Source organism: Ostrea edulis, chromosome 3 (assembly GCF_947568905.1).
Source record: "Ostrea edulis chromosome 3, xbOstEdul1.1, whole genome shotgun sequence".
Lineage (NCBI taxonomy): Eukaryota > Metazoa > Mollusca > Bivalvia > Ostreida > Ostreidae > Ostrea > Ostrea edulis.
Window position 1 is genome coordinate 3,207,858 of NC_079166.1, and position 27,785 is coordinate 3,235,642.

Sequence of the window (27,785 nt, forward strand, 5' to 3'; positions counted from 1 at the left end):
AGTTGTTCTGATATAGAATGGCTAGGATGCATCATTTCACAGAGAGAGAGAGAGAGAGAGAGAGAGAGAGAGAGAGAGAGAGAGAGAGAGAGACCTTTGGTTTACTGAAGACCCGTGATGATAATAAGTAGTCCGTCATTTTCTTCACACTCCATTTTCTTGTACATGTAATAATTCCACGCAGTTGATGAATTTTGTAATAGATTACTTTCCCGTAAAAGTAAATCTGAAGAACAATAAAGAATTCAATTTCACAATCGAAATGCCATATTTGCTTACTTTTATCTCCCTTTTCGTAGAATTAATCCACAGTCAGATTAAAGCGGCCTAACTTTCGGTTTTCGTAAGGGAGCATATGTAACTCTCTAGCATATATCAATTTGTAGTTATTATTAAGAGCCATTCTCTGTAACCACTTAAAACATTGGAACGCAAAAATCAACGATATTCACAAAAATCACAAGAATAAGACATATATATAACATATTCAAGAAAATATATTTAAAAATCAGTTGGTGATCATGGTTGCTATGGAAATTTATCAAATTTGGCTCTCTTCTAGAATTTGGTAATGCACAAAAGTTCAATATAAAACATTATAGTCTTAAAATTCTACTTTGTTTTTATTGAATGATAAAACATATCCTACATATTTTATTTAAAGAGAAAAATGAATAATGGACAATCCTAAGTTGATTTTTATAATTTAATAAATCTGTAGAATTGTGGTTCAAATCAATGGTTTTTGTCTTACTTACTCTTATTCGCATCAACCGCAAATAAAGTAACACACATTTTTAAAACAACTAATTATGTTCTTCATAAATCTAAACTAAAACGTTTGGGAATTTGCCTATTTCATACAATTTAAAGTGACTGATTTATAAAACAAATGCATTCTGTAACCAATATTTATTTCTCTTCGAAACGTTTCAAATTAAACGGCAGTAAAATTACATAGAAACACAAATAATATGGCGGGATAATGTTTTACTGCATGCTGACAAAAGTTAAAACAAAGACATATGGCATTAAAAAAATCTCTCTACTCATCCACACGAAAGAAGAAGGTGTGAGAGACATATCTCAGAGTACCAGAGTTCTAGTAATACAGATAATCATTTTATTTACTTTGAAATCCATTCACAAGCCTAGAATTAATCAACCTGATCCCAATCATTTGATGTCAAGTGTTTTCATAAGCATTTAAAACTTATACGGTACCAATTTTGATGCACCAGATGCGCATTTCGAAAAATAATGTCTCGTCAGTGATGCTCAACCGAAATATTTGAAATCCGAAATGACAATGAAGTTTTAGAGCTATTATAGGGAAAAACAGTGTGCCAAAAAAGTGGAGTCAAATTCGTCTAAGGATAAGGGCTATGCGTGAGGGAGATAATCCTTAATTTTGAAATGAATTTCTAAATTTTATAACAACAATTAAATATACATCCGTATTTTCAAGCAAGTAACGAAGTACTTAGCTACTGGGCTGTAGAGACCCTCGGGGACTAACAGTCCACCAGCAGAGGCCTCGACCCAGGGGTCATAATTTTAAAAATGTGCAATTATGGATGTCTCTAGATGTTTCACAGCATATATGGCACATATGACGTGCGTGCATGCTAAATCCACCCTTCAACTTGTCACTGTTTCAGTTGTATTAAGAAGTCAAAATGTCTACTGGGGCGTTGCATATTCGTTATTCTATAGTTGGCCTAATGCAGCGCACTTTATTCTGCACTCGGGTGAGAATAAAGCAGATACAAATTTTTTATCTTAGTCGTAAGATAGTTTGTAAAAATGTTCACCGAATATTGTTCCCACCTCAATTTACTTCTCAGTTGAGTTAACTTGGTTAATACAACTAAATTCGTCGAGCAAATTTATATTTAAACACATTTTTTATCTTGTCTTAATATACAATATAGATTAATTTTTATTTTGCTCGACGGATGGGCACACCTTTTCCAAAAGCAATAATCTGGATGAAATTTAACAGTTATCAAACTCTTTTTTAAAAAAGGCGGGAAAAAACTCTTATTCATGACGTAATAATGATATAAAATAAGAAATAACTTTGATTTAAGTTGAGATAGTATTTAACTTATTCAAAACACAGATCAAGCTTGATTCAAGACACATTTAAATCAGAGAATTTTTGGGGCCTTTTTATGTACACAATCGTAACTTTCCCAGCATACCGAATGACTTCAATATGACCATCATTGGTATGTTACAGTTACAAGCCAAATCTTAATATGATGTTAAAATATAATTCACATACCAAGGTCACAAGTCAAGGTCAAAATACTTCCTCACAAGTAACTCGAATGTCAAGTCATGTATTAAGAAATGTTAGCTTAATAGATTTAAATTTTGATAGATGGAGCATCAAAATTGGTACCGTATAAGTTTTACATACATGGTACTGGCATATTAGTTCTTGCACATACATCGTAAGCAAAGCTAATATTGAACGGCAGGACTGGATTTTAATGCCCCATGAATGAATAATAAATTACAATCTTTATTCTTTATGTATCATATTTAGTTTATTTAGCTTGAACAATTTTTTGAGATCAATGATTCAATTTCAATGTTTGATCCGAGTGGCAAGGGGAAAAAATGTACATTTTTATGATTGTAGAACATGCATGATGTATAAAATTTTATGAAATGAGATTTACTTGAAAATAATATGAAAATCAAGTTTGCTGTCTTGTGATATTTTGTTACCATAGCAACCATGTGATATGAATTTCTTTATCATTAGCAATGTTTTTTCCAATATAACATTGACTTTAGTTGAATCTGTCAATAAAAGCATTTAATTGTTTTGGTCTAAAAATTTACTTATTTTGCATGGATTTCGAATCTGAAGAGAAATAGTAATTTTTGTTTCCATGGCATCCAACATTATTACTTATTTTGCATGGATTTCGAATCTGAAGAAAAATAGTAATTTTTGTTTCCATGGCATCCAACATTATTTTTCATGTTAGCGTTGTTAGAATTTAAAGTCAAACATCGGTAGCAGTCAGTTTCAAGATTATATACTTTGAATGCATAGAAAATTGTATCATGACGAATTGCATTATTTTGTTTCCATGAAAACACAGCTTAGAAGGTAGATTCCCAAACATGTATCATTGTTATATAATAGTACTGGGTCTAATGTATGTTGAACAAGCATTTATATATTTCAAGCTGAATGCAGGAATTTTTATCCTTCGTTCAAATTTGCCTCTAAATTAGCTTTTTCAGAATGTATCAAACAACCCTCTTTTCCAGACAGAAAGAAAACATAATATAAATAGACAAACCATTAACTAAATATCAAAGTAAATAATACAAATGCTATATATTATCATTTTATAATGATTTTATGAGAGTCAAACAGCTAAATCCTGCATAGTTGACTAAAAATGTAGTTTTTCAGGTAAAATTTACTCTTTTGTGACGTGAATGGCATGTACATGTTACCATGGCAATGGAATTGCATAGCAACCAAATTATGATGGTTCTACATTACTTATGTCATGATAAGTTGATGTGCCAAATTTGAAAAACAAATCGGTGGCAGTGCGTGTCAGACCCCTTACATAAATGTTTAAGTGGTTACAGAGAATGACTCTTAATTATAAAATGTGAGATCATCAAGTTGAAGAACGGCTCTCATTACTGTAGAATCAGTGACACGACACTAGGAAACATTATACTACATGTACTTGTAATCTTTGTTGCATAAATATTCAAACACTCTATTTCAATGGTTTCTTTTAATATGAGTTCCTCAACGTAGATATTGTAAACACACATATTGGTTGATAATGTTAGCTGTAAATAGCGATAACTCTTGAAAGTTTGTCAGAGGACAGTGGGGGATAAATAATAATAAATATGGCAAGGGGATAAGAGAGTAAGTAAACTAGGTATTTAACTAGCAAGGATGTGAAGAAGTATATATATATATAGATAGATAGATATATATATATAAGCACTAAAGTTCTAACAACACCCGATACCTCAAAGTGTCGGATCCACAAAATGGATACAAGGTCAAATACAAAAAATTATACAAAGCACTAAAATGACCAACGACACGAACAACCATATATATACATACATACATATATATATATATATATATATATATATATATATATATATATATATATAATATATATGTGTGTGTGTGTGTGTGTATTGTATTATATTTATGATATTTTCTTGCTTTGGAATAATGATAAAGCATACACATTATATTATCATAAAACAAAAGCGTAATTTTAAGAAACTCATATCTACATTGTTTAGCGGGCTTCTTGACTCTTGTACTGGTATTTCATGCAGCTGAAAAAGCATCAGTTATGTATTAAGTGGATTATCTAACTGTAATATTGAAATACAAGTATTTACAATATAAATTTGTGAAACATCCTTCATTTGTTTCAAAACACATTCAACCATCAGAAATGCATCATAAACTTATCAAAAAATGTATTGCCGTTAAAATGCGTCTTCATGCTGATAGTAAAATTTCTTTTTAAATGCAGTCTTATCCGCTATCGGACAATTTGTCAATGATGACCAACGTTTGGTATAATGTCTATTTTGATGTAAAGGATGTGGTTAAAGTTAAGAGAAATCAAGTCTTGGCGGACGTTGACCATCAATCGTATTGTTTTCAAGTCTAAATAAAGATTATTATTATAGATCATTATAATTACAGTATAACCATTCCCATTTCATAGCATTCTTTCATTGTCCGTTGAAAACAAATCAATGGATGATGTTTGAAAAGTTGGAAAATATTCGCACCCATTCCTTCGAAGAGCATATCGGTATACACGTGTTTAAAAAATCTCCTTTTATAACCACTACATTCTGTGTTTTCTGATATAATGAACTTTTTTGCTGTTTTACTTCACATTCGAGATTATTTGACTCACCTACAGTTTTACCAGTGGCAGGGGAGATGTCTTAAATTTTGACTTACAAAATTAGCAGTGAAAATGATCCTTTAATGCACCAACACTTAACATGAGACAGGACCTCCGTTTTCAAGGTCATATCCGAAAGATATGTGGCCTTCGATTCTAATGTCGGACATTTGACGAAGGAACTGTCACTAGTTATGTCAAATGTCTTAGGTTTGGCGTGCTGTCAGGATCGAGATTAGCGAAGCAAGTGTCTTACCCACCAGGTTACCGCGAGCGGTTACAAAGTACACTAATATAATATTGTTCATTTGAAATATATAAATATTACAATATAAGTTTGACTAAGATACTGGACTTACCAATGGAGGTACATCAACCAAGTCTATCCCCCTCTGTTCCTCCAGAGTGAATCCATACGTCTTTTGCTCCAGTTGATACAAACCTCGAATGGTTTCAAGTTCTCTCGCGCGCTGAGCTCGCTTAGATGGGTCATTTTCGTTATGTGGAAGACTGAGATCCTTTTTAGATCTTATAAATCGAAAGCAATGAAAGGTCAAATATTTCAGTATGTATATTATCCACGATATAATATAATCTAAAGCGCGACCAGAAACTGTAAAAATAAACACCATGGCTAGTGCGCGTAAATTACATCCGATGATTAGCTTGAACAGTTGGAAAATATTGCCAGCAGGTAGATATTTTACATTTATATACATTATTGAAGTAATTCTGAGAAATGCCTTTTTTGTTTAATTCTTCGAACGATTACTAGCACACTCCTTTTAACAACCCATTCGTAACGTGCAATGAATATCATTCTTATTTAGATTTATGTTGCAGATCAAATTATTTCGGAGAAGTACACCCCTGTTTGAAATTTCCAGAATTTCACATTATAGTTTTGAAGTTGATTCTGCGTTCTATGGTTAATAATGATTTTGTCTAAATTTCAATTACAGAGGGTTGTATATTACAGATGTATATATTTTCACATAATCTATTGTGTTTTTTTCCAGAGTTTAACAATACATGAGAGATGAGAAGAGAGAGAGAGAGAGAGAGAGAGAGAGAGAGAGAGAGAGAGAGAGAGAGTTCCTTACTGAATGTGTCCAGAACTTCAACATCGTCGGTGGCCGAGTGGTTAAGCCGTCAGACTCTTGACCGAAAGGTCGTGGGTTCGAGTCCTGGCTGCGGCAGGGCTGACGTTGTGTCCTTGGGAAAGGCACTTTACATGAATTTCCTCACTCCACCCAAGTGTAAAAGGGGTACCTGGCTATAGACAGTGAAAGATATTGTTAGAATGTTAGTGCTCTAGCGCTTGTAATGACAGCTTGCACTGTATGCTTCATAGGAGGCTGAGAAAATTCTAGATTGATATAAGGTCTGCCGGGATAATAATGTACATTGATTATTGTAAAGCGCTTTGAGCAGCATACGCTGGAAAAGGCGCTATATAAAACCAATTATTATTATTATTTTTATTATTATTATCTCTTCAAAAGATTGCTGTTTGTTATCTTCAGGCAATTTGTCAGGGGATGTAATAATTTTATGGATGACAACAACCCATTACAAGAAATACTATTGTTTGCACTTTGCACACCTTATGCGATAAAAGAAATAATTAATCTGTATAGTAATAAGGGTATTTACTACCTCTAACTGAACATGAGATGCAAGTATGACATCTTTATTTGAAAAAGTAAATTATGGATATTGTCTAAGCAAAAAATAGCAAAGGCTACTAACAAGTCCAACACTACTTCTCATTCTCATAAAAAATGGTCAATAGTTTAAATACATTTGTGTGTTTTAATTTAATTTTGTGTGAAAGGAATTTTCTAATAGCATTTTATGATCTTTTATTTATAACATCAATTTAGTAACGTCCATACACACAACCCTCTGTAAACATTAACTTAGTAATGTCTATACACACAACCCTGTTCATACAAACAGCAATCTGTAATACTGAGTCTACAGTTTTACTTGCCACGATTAAGAATTATCAAGTTATGCTAACTCTAAAACAGACGTGATAATATACCCCAAGTTGTTTGGTGTAAGACAAGATAGGATGCGAGTGAATTATAAATAAATGGCATGTGTCCTTAATTTATCATTGCTTTGAATGTCAAAAATTACCTGAATACCTTTCGCTGTGAAAGATCCGGATACGGTGGTTTTCAATCAAGCATATACATGTATCTAGTTTACTTATAACTTTCTATAAGCACCCAGTGATGCAAAGACGAATTAAATAACGTTCGATATATATCAGAAAATAAAAATTTAAAACTTTAAAAACGGTCCCATCTACATGTTTTACAAGAGGATTTTTCCGAGAAGTGTCCGGGGGTATTTCGTCGTTCAAAACGTTACTTATGATTAATGTCTCAATTATTATTCTCTCAATATCTTAGAACGGATGTGTTTGTTTGCAAGCTATGACAGGATGCCACGATTTGGTAATTTACAGCTATATAATGTATGAGAATACACATTTAATGGCTTTCATGTATTTACTTATAATTCGAGTACTATAATTATATAAACATAGCGTATCATGATAACATACTTGTATAAACATGTTCTGTATAATTATCTCACGGGCTCTTTCAGCCATCGCGGGTTATGGATGATACTCCTTCCGAATAGAGCATCCAGTTCCTTAAACTCAAATTTACTAACAAAAGGATAGATGCCGTCAACATCAGTAACATTCTTCGTCATACAAAAAAAATCCAGTCTCGTATTCCAACATATTTTAAGTTCATGGCTAAACCCTGTATTTCTCACAAATATACATCTACTATTGCATCCACACTTTTTTGCATTCTAAAAACTTCTAAAGAACTTTCAGTAAATTTTAAATCGCAAAACTTTTCTCAATTCAACAACATCAAAACGTATGACTTTTCAACATTTTGCACGAACATTCCTCAAGATAATTTAAACAATAGACTTTTTGACATTATATACAATGGCTTTTTGAACAAAACTGGGAGAAGGGACTATTCATATCAGATCCTATCTCTCGCTGTGTTAAGATATTATGATCCCTGTATCACTCGATAAGACATGTAGCCCACAACAGGTCATTACATATTTATGTTATGAGCTAGACTCGCTTAGAATGGAATCACGGCTTTTCCAAGATGAACTTTCTAATTGTGTAGACAACATTCAGTCAGCATAAAAAAAGTTAGCACTAAAGCAGTTGAAGCTTGTTGAAGTTTTATTTCTGTGCCCATATTGTCGTTCGTGAAACCTTTTATATTTGTAGCGAACTTAATTTTGAGTGTCATAATTTCTACATTATTTCTACAGTAATATGAAAAATCATTGCTGAAATTGGACATTCCTGTCTGATTTCCCTTTTCATTAAGCATGTTTTAGAGATTCAACCATTGGTTTATTTTTATCAGAAAGACTGGCTTTTCATATAGAAATTCTACCCATTTCAAAAACTGGGAACCAAAATTAAAATTTTCTAATGTCTTAAATAAAAAGTTACAATTCATAGAGTCAAAAAGCTTTTTGAAAGTCTAAAAATAAAAGAATACTCTCTTCATTATTCGATTCACAATATTCAAATACAATGTATATCTAACAGTAACCGTGCATTTGTACCAATAAATCTCCCTTTGATGCATATGTACATGTGTACCGTTTGATCTTTACTTATGAGTTTATCAATGACTTGTTGTAACCGTTTTGCGAAGATAAAGGCGAGTATGTTATAGATTCAATTTATCTGTTGAAACTAGCAATACACGTATCTGTGATCTTAAAAATACTTTTTAAAAACTAGCAACATTTTACTGTGAAGTTTTGTGTGCATTTAATAAATGTAAACTTGAAGAAAAAATATATGCATCAGCAGACAAGGCTCTATCACAGGCTATCGGGTGAAAGGGAAATTTCCAGATAAAAAAGTCATCATTTTACCCCCATTGGGCAAAAGAAGAAATTCTATACGTAAGGGGTCTATTTAATCACGAGGGAAATTTTCATGATATATAATTTTTCTCTAATGTAATACAAAACAAATCTAACTGGATCTGCGAGTGTAATTTGCTTAAACGAACTTTAAAACAATTAGTAGGGATGCAATACACTGATAAAAAGAAGATTATTAATATAACGAATAATGACAAATTCTTCTTAAGCAACAATGAAAAACTATCTTTAGATGAACTAGTTCTAAAATGTTATATCAGATTTTCATTTCTAAATGAATCATTAGACCGTATTCTGAGAAAAGTTTGACAAAACATTTTAATGTGAACTTTAAAGAACACAGAAAATCAATTCATGTATAAAAAATAAGAAAATGCAAAGATAAGCAACTTGCTGAATTCAATTTCGAATGTCTACATAATCTATTGAACAATAATAAATCCGTGAGTATCTGGAATAAAAACGTATCAAATGTATGCAATAACTCTAAATTGATGAAATATATATATAAAAAAAATCAATATCTGATTATAAAAATTATAAACAAATATGAGAAGTCGCGCAAAATATGTGCTATTTAAACATTAAGTGGAAACACATTGTTATTGGTTATTTTGTCGAAAACTGAAACATACAGCTTCTTAATCAGGTGTTATCTAACATTGCTTTCCTTTTATACAGAATAAAAATGAAATTAAGATTTGAACAGAGACCAGTAACAGATATGGAGATTAAAATTTACGTAAAAAAAAAAAAAAAAACAATCTTTTATATTACTACAAAAATAAAAAATCAGAAATTAGATTAAATGTGAAACTGTTTTGTGAATTGTTAATTTGCTTATAAATGTTTTTCTTTCAACTACAAGGAGGGGACTTGTCCTCCTGTAGTACTGCCATGTGGGTTGTGATTGGACTGTATTCTACGTGAGGCGTTACCCCCTAATGGCAACCTTCAGAAATATGCATCCATATCTATTGTCTTTATATGTGTTTTGCATATTGATACATAATGAATATGTTGTTCATTAATAAATTATTTTCATTGTTTATTTGATAAATTGTTTCATACTCATCACATGTGCGCATTTGTTTTCGGAATCCAGTCATGTAATCTATAATATGCACGATAGTTCGAATTTGATTGTTTTATGAATGGGATAATGTGAAATATATATCCAAATGATTGTCAGAACAATCAACTGCATTTATACTACGTAGATGCATCTTTTCTCATTTTGTTGTTATCTGCTAATAAAATATTCAATAATGATAATAATAATAAGCATTTACAGTCTATTATTGGTTTATTGATTTTGTTTGCAATGTGATATTACCAGGTTCAGCATTTCTTAATAGATTTAACATTATATAGATACCCTATTTCGAAATTTGTATGGCAAATGACATGAAGGAGGATATATATGTTTGGTTTGATTTGCTTCGTCATTTGCTGAAATGAACATCAAAGCGTGTGATTTTTTAACACTTTACACGACCATTCTTCCCGATAAATGAAAGGCTAGATATGTTCATATTGTTTCGTTTTCAACAAATTCGGAATAAGGAAATATTCGTATCTAGTGTTCGGTTAACCAAAATTACTTTCTTAAAAACCACTCTGATTCCACGCACAGGTACTCTGAAGTTAAATTAAAAACCATCTTTGTAGTCTTTGTGATCAGGTATCCTACATTTTGTTGAAATTCCCATGGGCACGGATTGTGTTAACCGACCTGTTTTTATATTCTTATGAAACTGAATTTATTCAAATTCTTACATGAGAAGAAAAATAATCTTGCAGTGGCCATAAATTTGACACTTAGATATATCGACGACGTTTTATCTGTCAACAATAATCATTTTTATTAAAATCTCAATTCGATATATCCCTGCAAACTCAAAAGACTTCATAGACTCCTCCAAAAATACTTCATGCTTAGATATTTCATTGAAAATAAAAAGTAACGGCAAACTGACAACTCAACTTCATAACAAACGCGGTGATTTCTACTTCGCCATCTTCAACTTCCCATATTCATGTAGCAATATTCCATTATCACCTGTATATTGTTTATATATCTCAATTGATTCGATGTGCAAGAGCTGGTTCTGCGTATGATCGGTTTTTTTTAAATAGAGGCAGGCTACTGACATATAAGTTGTAACATGAGTATCAACAGCAATTTAACAAAATCCATGATCGTTAGAATTATCGAGTATGCCAATACAACCTATGATAGGGTAAAATACTGTTTGGCGTGTCATTCCGGTTTTTAGGCCGTTATTGGCACACTAATTTTGACTATGGATTATTATGTTTACCTGAATGGGTGTGAACGGTCGATAGGGGATGCTTATTCCTCCTAGGCACCTGCACCCACCTCTCGTATATCCAGGGGGCCGTGTTTGTCCAACTCTCTGTTTTGTATTGCTTATAAGAGTTATGAGATCGATTACTGTTCGTTATCTTCACCTTTCATCATACATTTATTGGAATCAATCATATTTCCTCACCCTTCCACCTGTTCTCGTTGTTATGTTGTCATTATGTTATTACTCTGTTATAATATATGATTTCCAACCACAAGGAGTATGCGTTTGGATCTTATGTAATGGTTACTTCAAATATTTCTCTGGTTAATTGGTTAATCATATTCATATGTGGTTATGTTTTATTATTTTAATTTCTCGGTATGAGATCATTTCAAAATAGTATTTTGATCAATAGCATTGCTAACCATAATTATTACGTAATAATTTATAATTACATCAAATTACATTGGAAATTAATAACATTTCAGTTCATTCCTAATTAAAAGCACGCTGAAGGTAAAGTGCAACATACATTATAACTGAATATTTATGTTCTATATGTAGATATATAATATGTTGGGTGAAGGTTGTTTACATTACAATGGTGGGTCGGGCAGATTCAATTATGAATAAATTAATTTGTTGAATGAATGATCGAAAGATATGAATATTTCCGTGTTTCAATTTTACTGAATATACAGTTGCCTATGATGTCAAAAACCCAGTCTTTCATTTACTGTGTGTTGAGTGGTCGTGTAGAATTTTGAAAATTCATAATTTCGATGCATTTGATTTGGAAAAATGTTCGCGAATTTCAAATTTATTAAAAGTTCTTTTAGAAATATTTTAGAATCCAAATACGATTTACACTATTTTCCGCATATGCTGATACAGAATGCGTTTCAAAATTCTCCTTCATGGCAGTTGATATTTTTGTGAGGAGCAAAAATGAAGGCTTGATAGAACATTTACTGGATCCAGCAAGACATATCTGTTTGTAAGGGTTTTAAAGTATGAAAGGTGAAAATAACGAACCGTGATCAATCTCACAACTCCTATAAGCAATACAAAATATAGAGTTGGGCAAACATGGACCCCAGGACACACCACAAGTGGGATCTGGTGCCTAGGAGGAATAAGCATCACCTGTTTGTTCTTACAGTCAGTATAAAACACGTCAGACAACATTTGCTTATGCTTATTATGTGGCGTCCTGAAAGAAAGTGAAGAAAGCGACGCGATGCTAAGAAAGAACAGATGTTTCCTGCGAAATAGATATGTTGACCCAAACTTGTCTGTGACAATTCCACGACAAAATACGGTGCTCACGAGATTGCTATCCTGAAAGAGCAGTAACTCTTGCAACTTCACATGCGCATTTTTGGATCCGTTTTTGCGCTATCTTGCCATGAACAATCTACACGGATGAAATAATTCTTTCGACCGTAAGCATTGCACAATCAATATACATAATTTATCTTAAGATCCCTTAAAATTATTTTGCTAAACGCCACTCTGAGTCACCTCCAATGACAAGTAAGGGATACCAAGGTCCTATTTTCACCCGGGTGACAGGGTAAGGGATTAACTGATAATACTATATTACGCAAACACTACAATGCAAGTACGAAGTAGCAAGCAATCACATTTTTTCAGATCCCTTACACGCCTTTCATCTAAATTGCATTTAAAACAAAAAAATGTTAAATTTCATTTTAATTTTCAATATATTTTACATAACTCATGTATTAGTACAAGAAATATATATATATATATATATATAGATAGATAGATAGATAGATAGATAGAAAAAAAATCAAAAGCCATCGTTTCAAGCAAAATATATTGCAATGCATGTCATTTTGTCGAAATATCTGTCATTTATGTGTCATTTTATATGACATATGACATATATGTCATTTTCATAGAATTCTAATTTACAGCAATATTATTCCGATGACCAATATTTTTGGAAATGCCGTATACAGTATTATATTCACAGATTAAAAGGGCAGCGTCTATGTTCTAATTAGTTGTAAGCGGTAATGAAAAAAAAACTTATCGAAAATGAGGTATGCATCCTTACTATATATTAGGTTTAGTTTTATTTACACTTTCTGTAATCTTTTCTCGTTCTATCTGACCATGGGAGGTAGGGCGGTACCTATTCCTTGGGTTAGATAAATATGGGTAAGATTTATAAAAAGTTTGGATTTCTTTCAATGAACCCTAACCCCAGGTTGTCGAAAATCAAAAGCGTAAAAATAACTTAATCAATTTGGTGTTCGATTTCACCGAGGTTATATGGCTAACCTACGGGATCAGGACACTAGAGTAACCGCACATGTTATTATTTCAAATACCCACTTAACTTCCCACAGGAAAGAAAGGAGTTTGCAAATCCTAAAACAATCTTGTCTAGGGGTATATCTGAAACCACAATTTTCTAAATAAACATGAAATTCGTGTTGTCTTTTGTCCTCAAATGCTACAAAATCGGTCCATTTTCTTCATATGAGGATATGAGTTGTATTGATATTGTACCGTTATCTAGCCAGTAGCTACCTTTAAATTTATTGAAATTGATATTTAAAGTGTTTACACTGTCAAGCACTATAAATTAATATTGTGATTGGACAATAGGATTAAATTACAGTATATCCTTACACTAAACCCAATGGAAATTGAAAATAACGAAATTCAATCTACACTGTATAAGCAATACAAAATTTAAAATTGGGCAAACACGGATCCCATGACATGCAAGAGGTGGGATCAGGTGTGTAAGAGGATTAAAGATCCCCTGTCCACCGGATACACCCGTCGTGAGCCCTATTTTGCAATCAGGTAAACGGATATATCGTAGTCGAAATCAGTGTACAAGAACCGCCTAACAATCGGTATGAAACTTTTCAGCAAGCATTTAACAAACGGCAGTATTGTTATTACGACCATAGAAGTTGCGAAATGCTTACTTTAAACGAGACTGTTAAAACCCCTTTACCACCAAACGTAAATGTGGATACCCGCTCTTACTCATAGGACTTTCCAGAGCATAAATGTAACGACATCATTTGGATAAAGTAAATCTAAAATGTACATGTATTGCATATGCAAATAGGGGATTGTACCTTAGACAGACATACAATACAAATCAAGACCATTGTGCTCATTGCGTCTATTCCTTGTCCACAGATTTAAAACAAAAATCGAGCAAAATCTATCACAATTCATAATACTATCAGTATATCTATTTTATATTCCTTATAGGTGTTAAGAGGTTGAGCATTATTCGTTATCGTCACTTTTTCATATCCCATCAATATATACGGGATGCACACACGTGTAACTCACCGCCGCGGTGGCCGAGAGGTTAGATACCATCAATCAATCACGTGTAACTCATTTTGTTAACTACATTGTATCACTCTACTAAACTTTATTTCAGCGAATTTGTTTAGTGAAATTTAACAGCGACCGCGAGTCATACAATTCAATTAACAGCAAAGAGAGTATTTGTAAAAGATTAAAAACAAATAGTGATTATAATACAGATAATAACAGCAAACCGAGTAATATAATATGTATAAGAGTAACTAATCAAAATGGAGTATGTTGAACGTACATGGATTATGATTGTTGTATATTTTTCTCTTCATTGTCCAGTGGTCTGTGCTATTTGCTTGACAATGCTTCCATTACATTTGAAAATGTTGTACATACAGTACTGAAGAGATTATGAAAATTGCCTTTGATTTGAAGATGTTAGCTCCTGAGTTTAGGACATGCGCATGTCTTATCATTTAAATGCACTGCAGCTCTATATTTTGAAAAATCAACATTGATCCGATGACTTCATCTACAATATAAATACTTTGGATAGAAAATTTCTCTTAACAAGTTTTTATAAAATGTCATTAAGACATAAACCGATCCATATTGAAATCTAAGTGCAATAAGGTCAATGTCATTTCAGATTATTAAAATATACATTTAACTGATATTGAGAAGTGAACATCATTTAAGTCTATTTGATTTCTTCAATGTCAATGTGTATTTCATACACGAACTCCATGTATCATATGTGATAACACAGCCGTATAGTTTAAAACATAACAATTTTGGTTTCAAGATTGGGCAAGTGCATGTATGTACTAAACAACAGCCTCAAACAAAGTTCAGATACTGATGGAGTTCAACACTCTCTTCGGGAGAAGCCACTCATAAGGATATCCTTCAATGTTACCAGCAGTGTTCTGGATTGTCGTGTTTCGTGCATTAATTCTGGTTGTGATGTCATCAAGTGATCGCTGAAATCTAGATATATAAAGAAAACAAAATAATATTACTAAAAGATATAATGTTTTCATCTTACAACCAGATTTACATATTGTATGCAAAATATGATAAAAAAGTTACTCTTTCGGCAAGCCTCCCTTACTACATGTAGTAAAAATATGCTACATGCATTTAAAATCTTTTATCTTCAATGGATGAATTTAACATACTTTCGTACAATGCGTTTTCCGGCAGCGTCCATTGCATTCTGGTAGCGAGATTCGTATTTCCCCAAGCTGTTTGTCAATACTAAAGTCAACACCATCATAATTTTGATTGTCGAGAAAAATTCCCTTGCAGTAGGCATTGGTGCATTTAGTTCATTTTCACCCTTTAAGTAAACGAAAAGTTTTTTCTTTTAAATTTCACATTGTATATTTTGTATAAAAGCGTAATTTTCTTAGTTTTTATTGCATTATCATTGTGTTAAATTTATTCATTACACTCGGATAAACGTATTTCACTAAATAAACACGGATTTACTATTTGGAATTCGGGCTGTCCATTCAGAATCGCAGGCATATTAGGCAGAAAGCCGTACTGATCATACTGTGGGAAGTTGGTCGCTGAGTGTTCCACACTACAGATGTAGATGAAATTGGCCAAGACAGTGACGAGGTTTGCAACACCGTCAAACTCCGGCACATCCTAACGAGAAAGTCGCATACATATGTATATTCAAAATACGTCGTAACAGGCACCAATAAACCACAAACACCTTTTATGAGTTCATACCTATTTTTTTTAAACAGGTTAATCCAATAGAGTATTTCTATTAAAAATATCTACCCTCAATTTATACCTTGAATGTTAGATTTGATGTAACCTAAAGGGATAATCTTACCAAACTTCAGATTAACAAGCATTTATCATTATTCGTACCTTCATGCCACAGCCAGCTGCTTCATCTCCCGACATTGATCGAGGTGCTATGAGTTGAGCTCGAAAAGCTTGAATCTCTGGATCTTGATTGATCTCATCATCACCTATACACAACGTACATATACAAATACAGTCTGATATGTTCGCCAGTGTTTATCTAATTTACACGACAGAGTATGCATCCTTTATTTTCAATGATTATTTATAATCTTGTAGTCAGTGTCTATTATTTCTTAGTCTACATATAATATTAATATCCCAAAAAGTATCTTAACAACACACCGCCATAGTAATGGGTAACGTATTCGCGGACGTAGTTTGTTATCGCCTCGTGTAGGTAAGTTGCATCATCCTTAAAATAATACCCTGGTAATTCCTGTTGCATGAAAAAAAAAATGAAAATAACGAACAGTAATTTATCTCATCAATCATATTAAGAATAAAAGAATGAATTACTCATTATCATCTTTAAGAAAACTATCAAATTGTTCAACATACGGTGCGTGTGACATCCTACGCATCTGATCCCATCTGTAATATGCCCTTGGGTCCATCTTTGCTTAACTCTCTATTATGTATTGCTTATTGGAGTTATGAGATTGGTCACTATTCGTTATCTTCACCTTTCAGTGTACAGTCAATGAACTGTAATAACACAAACACGTGGTCAGCACTCGGGTTTTGGAAAGAAAGAGTATGAAAGGTGAAGATAACGAACAGTGAATAAGCAAGACAAAATAGAGAGTTGGGCAAACACGGACCCCTGAACACACCAGAGGTGGAATCAGGTGCCTAGGGGGAGTAAGCAGCCCCTGTCGACCGGTCACACCCACCTTAAGTCCAATATTTTGATCAGGTAAACGGAGACTGTTGTTTGAAATTATTTTAATTGATATTTCTATTAGCGCTGTTTTTGTATGTACATCTATATTATATATGAATGAATAATTCAAAACGACGAAACCGGTTTCTAGAATATGGGGAAATTACCAAATGATACTTGTTATATGCTTTCTTCGGTTGTATCAGTCCTAGACACCAATACCACAATCTTTATCTATATCACTATAATTCAACAGTAGATATTCCAGTTCGTGGTACAAGTACTCTTTCTCTACAGTTATAGTGCAAGATAATTGAAAGTGAGTAGAGATACGTTTTCATTAAGTTATCATATATTTACAATCGTATCCATTTTGATATACTATATTTATTTCTGTTCCAATTCAGGAAAAAAAAATCAATGACTATTTTCATTTCCAAAGCAGATGAAGTTGGATATGTATAGCTGTATTTGTCTTGTTAGATCTTAACCTCAATATACAGCTATAGTATGTAATTATTCAATTATGATACTACAGTGCTAGCTAATATATTAATAATTAATACATCTTGAACAAATTTCTAAATACTAATCTAATTTGAATTCATCCACCATTCATTTCATGTTTCTGAAATGTTATATCGTACCTTATTACATGAATTACCTGTACGCCTCTGCTGAGAAAGTTTTGAACAATACACCCATGCTCCTTGAACTTCCAGTTTTCATTGCTAAAACGATAAAAAGGTGGTGATTTATTTTCAAAGTTAGTGTTACGTAACATGATTTCGATTTTTCGACTGTCAAATTCTAATCTATCAGTAAGAACATGTTAATGAAGGTTTGTTTGTGACAAAATTGGTACCGTATACGTTTTACATATGGAACATAATGCATTAATGGAAGGTAAAGATAGCGAACAGCGATCAATCCCATAACTCCTATAAGCAATCAAAATAGAGAGTTGGGCACCTGCATATACCAGAGGTGGGATCAGGTGCATAGGAGGAGTAAACATCCCCTGTGGTCCGTTCACACCCACCGTGAGCCCTATATCCTGATCAGGTAAACGGAGTTATCCGTAGTCAAAATCAGTGTGCCAAGAAAGGTCTAACAATCGGTATGAAACACTTCAAACAGCAGTTGGCGGAATTATTTGTGAAAAGCTGACTGTAAATGATACTATGGAAACTCCTGTAACATCTTCTTGCTTGTCTGTAGCCTGCCTAAGGTATTTTCGAAGAAAATGAATAGGATACAATGATATGCACTTTTTATTGAGGGAGGAATAGTTTATCCTTAGAATTATTTGATATCATAATTGTGGATACTGTTTTCCACTAGGATAATTATCTTGCATATATAAATATTTGTGCAAAGCATCCGAACCTTGAATGTAAGGATTGTCTCCGCACGATTTTTCTACAAGCGATCATAAGTAACGGTTTCTATCATAAACTTTAATAAATTGAGATTTTATCGATTTTGATATTTAATTTGGGTGATAATGGTTTTGAATACATTTGTTGGAGCTTGGTTTGATTAATAGTGTTTTTCTAATATTTTTAAAGAAGCATAAATCTAATTAACAGATTGCAAACTGAACCAAAATAAAGAAGACTATGAATACGAAATGAAATGGAGTGGAGTTGGATCAGGTGATGATGTACTTACTGTTTTGATATCAATTTAATCATGTTCTTTTGTCCAAAATACATATCTCTGTCAACGTAACCACCTGGTTCAACCAATTCCTTTACAGCAACCCTATAAAAACAAAGTAAATATATTATCTTACATAAAAGTGCATGTAAGTGTGTGTTGTGTAGCAGATCTTAATCAGATATCGTTATATATGTAATAACATTACTTACTGATTGATGAAATGCATATAATGAAAGTGAGGAAGCATTAATTTGTAAATGGGATGCCTTTCGGATAGATTCCTATGCACACACACGCTTACACCATCCATCAATAAATGTGTGAAGCCTGAAAACAAGTGGTGACATTGCAATAATTTCATTGTTTTGTAAGAGTTCCTCTAAATTCCAACACTATCTTGCATAACTACAATACTTTAAACTTATATTGTGAATATCATATTTAACATCAGTACGCCGGTATACACTTGGAATATAGAGATTGTACATAGCATTCTTACCTAAGTGAGTAACAGACTCGTGGTATTGTGCGTCTAACATGTTGAACCACATCTTAGCTTTCACCCACTTCCGCAGTTGCTCAGGACTGTTGGATTCACGTAGAGGAGGGGTGGCAATCTACAAAATAATATCCATGAACACAAAAATATTTATTGAATAAATTGAAATACAGTTAGTATTCTTATTTGAATTTCCAATATACCATAGATGTTAAAACTCATATCTTCACCTTGCATCAAGCGCTGAATTCGTACATAAAAAACTAAAGATAACGAGCAATGATTAATCTAATTGTTCCTGTAAATATCAATTCAATTGAAATACAGCCCCCTGGATATACCAGAGTTGGGATCAGGTGCAGAAGAGGAGGAAGCACTCCTTGTTGATCGGTCACACCCGCCGTGAAATCTATATCTTGATCAGGTAAACGGAGTTATCCGTGGTTAAAAAACAGTGTGTAAAGAACGGCCTACCAATTAATATGTTACTTACATTTAGTAAATTTTTCCAAACTTTGGTGCATTATAAGGTTATTATGAAATGCTCACCTCCTTGTTATCCGGATTTCGTGGATCCGTACGTATTGCTACTGGCATCAGCATGTTGTTATATATCACAAGCAAGGCAACAGGAGCCAATAACTGAAACAAAAAACGATATTTTTTCATCTGTTAAGAGCATGTCTATGAGAAAACCATACAAAAATTGAAAATAATGTTACTCATGACACATTAAGAAATAAAGATGTTCTATACATATTTTATAAAAGTATTGTCACTAGCATCCAGGGTGAAAGTATTACCAGTTGATTTACATCTGTATCCAGGAAATCCTCAGTCTATTTTACCCTGCTGTCATTTGATTATTTTGATTGAAAATTGGCACTATTATGTATTTCCCAAATCAACTAAAGACTCAGTGAGTATTCTGTGGAGAGTATACAATTAGAACTATCCATAAAAAGTACTCTTTGTTGACAAGATTTTACATGCTTGGGGAAACCCAGTGAATTTCTACCAAAGTTCATTGAGCATATTGCATGTTATCGATGGTTTGTTTGATACACAGGTAAAATTACAACATATGTTTAACATGCAAGGTGAAGATAACGGATAGTGATCAATCTCATAACTCCTACAAGCAATACAAAATAGATAGTTGGGCAAACACGGACCCCTGGACACACCAGAGGTGGGATCAGGTGCCTGGGAGGAGTAAGCATCCCCTGTTGACCGGTCACACCCGCCGTGAGCCCCATATCCTGATCAGGTAAACGGAGTTATCCGCTGTCAAATCAGTGTGCCAAGAACGGTTTAACAATATTCATATATTAAACAGATAATTTTATCATCATATGGCGAACATATGTTTTGAACATATGTTTAACGTATGTTTGAAACATATGTTGAACATACTGCAAACTTTATACATATGGTTAACACAAGGTGAAAATTAATATGTTTAACATATGCTCAACATATGAAATTTTTAACATATGATTAACGTATGATCAAGAAGGAGGGTGAGGTATATGTTTTATACATATTTTTGTTTGTTGGAATACCCCCACCCACACCACAAAATCGCTACATTGGGCCTAGGCCCTGATTTACAGAAGAACTTACAACTAAGACTAAAAGTGTTATAGAGTTTAAAAAATCGTCACATTTATAAATAAATCACAAGGTTTTGACACAATCTGAGGAAACTGGTTTTATAGTTTAATATACGATTTGGACTTTATAGTCGTAGGTTCTATTGTATGACGTGGCCCTAATCTGTTAAAAATAATTATACCAAATATGACGTAAAATTATTTTGAATTAAGTTTCTCGCTCACAGAGGGAATCTTGCAAAACAGCTTTGTCATTATATCCGTCGATGTAATTTACACGCTTGACACTCGCTGTATATAAAGTCCGATCAATTAAAGCATCGATGCAACTAAGAAGATTCATAGCACGTACGCGTATTGGCAGACGATCGATCACGTCAGGGATGGCGGTGAAAGACTTTCTAACAGTAAGTAGAAAAATGGAATTAATGCCAACTATTGGCTTTTATTCAAAAGTATACTTTTTGTATATAAAATCAGGTTATCAGCAGGGTATATCAGAACTAAACAAGGAGAGAAGGGTAACCACAAACGACGATGTAATTTAACTGTAAACAATTTGTTAATATCAGGAAAGTTTCAATATTCAGCAGAAATATTTGCATATTGGGCATAGCTGATTTGGTATTTACAAGTATATTCTTTATATTCATATTTAGAGCTATCAATGCAAGGTGAAGATAACGAACAGTGATCAATCTCATAACTCCTACAAGCAATACAAAATAGATAGTTGGGCAAACACGGACCCCTGGACACACCAGAGGTGGGATCAGGTGCCTAGGAGGAGTAACCATCCCCTGTTGACCGGTCACACCCGCCGTGAGCCCCATATCCTGATCAGGTAAACGGAGTTATCCGCAGTCAAAATCAGTGTGCCAAGAACGGCTTAACAATCAGTATGAAACACGCTAGACAGCATTTGACCCAATGCGAGGTTGTATTGACGAACTAGATCGTTATAACGACCATAGAATTTGCGAAATGCTGACTTCAATCGAGAATGTTGAAATCCCTGTACCATCAATTTGTTTGTCAGTAGGTTACCTAGATTTAAAAACTGACTATACCCAGAACAAGCTCTTGCATATCGAATCAGTTGCGATATATAAACACCATATGCAGGTGATAATGGAACATTGCTACATAAATGTGGGAAGTTGACGATGGAGAAGCTGAAATCATCCCGTTTGTCATACAGTTGAGTTGTTGGTTTGCCGTTAATGTCTACTTTCAATAAAATATCTAAGTATGAACATCTTTCAGACATGTCTGCAATATGGCTTTCATTACCCCCCCCCCCCTTCCCACCAATTTTACATGTATGTAGTATTTTACACAGAGGTACTGACACTGACAAACAATACCAAATTACATGCAACTTACAGTAGGAATTGACAAGAACTTTCAATGTTTACAGTCGCTACGAACATACACTCCCCTCCATTTTTTGTTTCTGTTGGTACGTTTTTAGAAGATTTAGTCTGTAGGCTTTTCCTCATCTTAAAAAATTGTCATGTCTCTTACTTAATTTAAATGCTTTATGGGCCCAGGATTGGTTTAAGAAATCTTGTAGTGAAATGAAAATCATTATTAAATGTCAAGGTCAAACATTGTGAGAATCAAAATAGAATGATGTGGTGTAAATCTATCTAGATTATTTTATATTCAATTGGGGGAAGCCACATAAGTGGATGCAGTAAGGTGTTAATTCATGTAAACAAGTATCCTATTTTTCTTCTTTCAGAAACAAGTAGACAGCAAGAAAGTTGATACAGAGGGCATTACAATCAAACAGCCACTACTACGGGACGTGGATTAAAGTTACTCGCAATATAATCCTTCCCACAACAGTTACTGCTAAAGAAAGAGCATCTGACAATAATGCTGGTAATTTAATTTTTATGTTCACCAAGTACTACCTTTCCTTTCTATTTAGTGAAAAAATATATTAGTAGGTATGCCAATAAATTGAATTTGAATGAATTGATCTTGTAGGTAAATTGTCTGGTATTTTGTTCTGATATACACGCACGAATGTATTTTTATGATATTTCTGCATGCTTAATATTAATGTAATATTTTTACAAATAAATGTACAGCTGTATGTAAAATTTATATGGTACCAATTTTGATGCACCAGATGCGCATTTCGACAAATAATGTCTTTTCAGTGATGCTTAACCGAAATGTTTGAAATCCGAAATAACTATGAAGTTTTAGAGCTAAATATAGCCAAAAACAGCGTGCCAAAAAGTGGAGCCAAATTCGTCCAAGGATAAGAGTTATGCATGAGGGAGATAATCCTTAATTTTGAAATGAATTTCTAAATTTTATAACAGCAATTAAATATACATCCGTATTTTCAAGCTAGTAACGAAGTACTTAGCTACTGGGCTGTAGAGACCCTCGAGGACAGACAGTCCACCAGCAGAGGCCTCGACCCAGGGGTCATAATGTAAAACTTATATGGTACCAATTTTGATGCCCCAGATGCGCATTTCGACAAATCATGTCTCTTCAGTGATGCTCAATCGAAATGTTTGAAATCCGAAATAACTATGAAGTTTTAGAGCTAAATATAGCCAAAAACAGCGTGTCAAAAAAGTGGAGCCAAATTAGTCCAAGGATAAGAGCTATGCATGAGGGAGATAATCCTTAATTTTGAAATGAATTTCTAAATTTTATAACAGCAATTAAATATACATCCGTATTTTCAAGCTAGTAACGAAGTACTTAGCTACTGGGCTGTAGAGACCCTGGGGGACTAACAGTCCACCAGCAGAGGCCTCGACCCAGGGGTCATAATGTAAATCTTATACGGTACTGTATATGTATATGTCTAAAAAAAAGTATTGATTGTCCCTCCTTTCATTTCAGGTGCAGCGCAAACTAAATAATAGCTATGTTTTCAGAGACATAATAAATTTTGATTACTTCCAACATGAATTGTTTTCTTTTTGTCTGGAGAGGTAGTTTGAAATCGCATGTTTGACTAAAAGATGGTAAACGTTGATTGCATGTATATCAACATCATGGAAATCATGTAAACAAAATACATATTTATTTATCACGGAGTAATACTAACTTCTATTTACTGTATTATCAACAAATATGATAAACAAATGTTCGAAAACATATATGCTGTGTTTCCCTTCACGATTATCGTGTTTCAAAACATGTTGAATATATGTTTAACATATCCTAAATATATGTTTAATGCATGTTAAATATATGTTTAATATATGTTAAACATATGTTTGACGTATGTTAAACATATGTTTGATATAAACATGATGTTACAATTTTGCATGTAGATAACATGAAAATCATAAGAACAACATGTGGATATCATATAAACAAAATATATGTTTATCATAAGGTAATACAAACATATGTTATTTATATCATAAACCTATGTTAATCATATACGTTGACCTTTAAGTTCTCCTTTTATATGATTATCATATGATTCAAAACATGTGTTAATCATATGTTTAACATATTTTAAACATATGTTGCAATTTTACCAGTGTATACATCACATATAATTCAGTTTAAATTGTTTAATTTAATTAAACTTTATAATTTTCACAATGTCATAACGGACATTTTATGAATTTACAGAAATACCAACGATCTGCGTCTTTGAAATTCTAATAAAATCTGCTATTGAATTACCTCCCTTTGTACAAAAAAGGCTAACTCATTTGTAAATGAAGGGTGCTATTAAAGGAAAAATTACATGGATGTTATCAGGTGCCTATGACTTTGGTACCAACTGCGACTTAAATCCGATTTAGTGTTTGAAATACTATGATAAATCCACATTTTACCACGTCCGATATCTTAATACGAACTGTAAAGGTATAAATTTGCCGGTAATGCATCGTATACTGTACGGAGCAGGTATAACTTTCATAACTACTTCGAAATTGTAGGAGAAACAATGCAATGGACATCGACATACACTGTCTTTATTGGACAAGAAGTAAGCGATCGTGTGTTCACCATTTTAAAAACCAGACTGAAACACAATACACGTTATGAGTTGAGTTGAGGCTATGATTGCATCTGTGAATCCCAATGATGAAGGTATGTTTATTGAAAATTCTTTCCGATTTGATTGTAAGGCTAGTTTTATTAATCTTAAGGGCTATTTGTTTTTTTTACATAAAGACTCTTCATGTGTTGAGTTTGTTAACGATACACAGTATATGTGAATACAAAGAATACTACATGTAGATAAATCATGTTACCCTTGTAAAGTTTTTGTTGCATGGTAGGTAAACTCATGCATTTACATCATAAAACCTGATCTTACCTAAATGCTTAACAAAATGATGTTTAACAATGTATTACTATTTGCTTTGTATAGTGGCATTTAGAGAACAAAAAAAAATTGATATTCTTACAGTTGGTTCATTGAATGCAACTTCCTCCAGATCCACGACAAACAGTGTGCCATTCTGTATATGACTGGAAAATTTCTTGTCACTGAGATAAGGATGGTTTTCCTCAATCGTGTCCACAAAAGGAAGGAATCTGTTTAATGTTTTTTTTTAAATACAATCCAACAAATAAAAGCAAACTTCAGTACTTTAATATATATCAGAATATCGATGAAATATTGATTTTGATATATATATATATATATATATATATATATATATATATATACTGTTTAGGGATTTCCGTCGCTCTTCTGATCAGATTCCGTGTTACTCCATTTAATCTCTGCCACGCAAACCAATGATCTGCTTGAGCCTTCTGTGTCTATAATAATTACATGCTTCATTAATTTTTTACTAAGGATCATCCGTAATAGTAATGGACTGAGACCATTCGTTTTAAATGTGACTAAAATTCAATTGACGGTGTGTAAGATCTATCTCTTGTGTGACGTGTATCAAATTGAATATAACATATACAAACCTGTGTTTGATTCGGTTGATTGACAGATTCTGTTCTCCACACCCTGCGACCCTAAATAGTAAAGCAAATTCTTTAGAAATGAAGTATCAATTCATAATATTTTGCTTAACTTGAGCTTTTCCTTCAGCTTTTGTTGTAGAGGATTTTACCGCGGCGGAAGGAGATTACATACATTATCATTAATGAAATATAAAAGTAGTAAAACTGTAAATAATTCACCTGTGGCTCTTCTAATATACATCGGCAACATGAAAATACACAGGCCATTTTACGTAGTGTACACTTTCCCCATCCACACAAACACTGCACAAAGGTATAGAATAAATACCGCAGACCAAATCTCAGCTGAAAGAGGAATGGATGGTGAATCAATGTCTTGTAAAGTATATAAACTTATAGAGCACACGCACAAAAACAAAACAGCTAAATCTGTAATATCACTCAGAGATAAAATGAACTGTTTAATCAACACTTAAGGGGAAATACGAATTATTTATGAAAGATCATACCAATGATGGAAGGCGCCAGTTCTGCTCGCGTGGAAGTTTTCTTAACTGCAAAAAATAATAATAAGTTCACTACTGTGTTCAAACTACATGAATTAGTTTCGAGTTCTAATTCATCTAAAACATGTTTACTCTCTATGAAGAAATAGCTAACATAAATAAATTAGTAACAGTAATAGGTTACATGATACAAAATATAACAATTCAATATTCGAAACTTTCAATTTGATCATTGAAAAAAAATTACAAGTGAATCGCAAATTTATTATTGGCAAAAAGATAGGTCATCTGATATTTACCTAGAACATTCTTATGTTCAAGTTCACCAGAAGGTAACGAACTTAAAGGTAATTATTTTTTCTGTTTCTTTTAACAACGAAGTGAGATATTTGTGTATCTCTCAAAATTTGCATATTCTGCACACGCGTATCAGCTAAAACATATGAAATGCTACTTAATGCAACATGTTACACGTGTTTCACGTTTTCCAAAGTTAAATGAAATTCAAATATTTATCAGATATGCGATCCGCTGGAGGTTCGGACACTTACATTGTTGACAGTGATTATGCTTTACCTAAAATATGTTTGTACTAGGTTTCATATTTTGTTTTGTAAATGAAGCCAAAAATGAGCCCTTATCCAACCCTTTTCTCTATTGTATGAAAATTCCTTATGATATTAGAAGAACACACCATATCAACTAAAACAGTGGGGATAAGAAAACGAATGATTTATAAGAGTTTACTTGCTAAAATATTGGAATGATATTGAAGGACATTGTATAGAAATATCTATAAATACAAACCATAGGCGGAACATTAACGATATTAATTTCTCTCTGTTCCATGGATGTCAATCCAAACGTTTTTTGTTCTAGCTGATATTTCTGTCTAGCACATTCCAATTTCAGATTCCGAACTTCAATATTTGGATCTTGGTTTGGTAGCGATGGTGGTTGCGTGTTACCCATTTCTAATGCGAGTGTGAACAAACCTGAATCGTGTATGAAAATTTATAGCCCCAGAAAAAAAAACTATATATAGAATAATTAGGTGTGATAAAGAGAGTTTAAAGTAAATTCTGTTCATACTATGTGCATTATCTGAATAATTGATAGGCATGCTAATTGTGAAAATATTCACATATGCATTGTAGAATATCAATAGCTCCATGGAATTCCGACATACACAAGAATCGTTCGATGGATTGTATTACAAAGGGCAGTACCCTTTTTTACAAGAAGAATAGAACATTTATCAAACTGCAGAATGTGATCAAAGCTGAATGGT

General features: G+C 32.9%; 1 protein-coding gene across 1 annotated transcript; it reads right to left on the reverse strand.

The window, feature by feature from the left end:
- Positions 1–12,943: 12,943 nt before the first annotated feature.
- On the reverse strand, positions 12,944–27,466 carry LOC125677165 (allene oxide synthase-lipoxygenase protein-like). Its single transcript, XM_048915140.2, has 16 exons — positions 27,302–27,466; positions 26,498–26,542; positions 26,208–26,333; positions 25,989–26,039; positions 25,735–25,829; positions 25,469–25,598; positions 19,987–20,079; positions 19,438–19,555; positions 19,148–19,265; positions 18,948–19,040; positions 17,938–18,004; positions 16,733–16,826; positions 16,451–16,554; positions 16,052–16,216; positions 15,739–15,899; positions 12,944–15,547 (listed from the first exon to the last, which is right to left on the reverse strand). Exons 1-16 carry the CDS (start codon positions 27,464–27,466, stop codon positions 15,409–15,411), a joined length of 1,764 nt encoding a protein of 587 aa, XP_048771097.1. The 3' UTR covers positions 12,944–15,408.
- Positions 27,467–27,785: the final 319 nt, after the last annotated feature.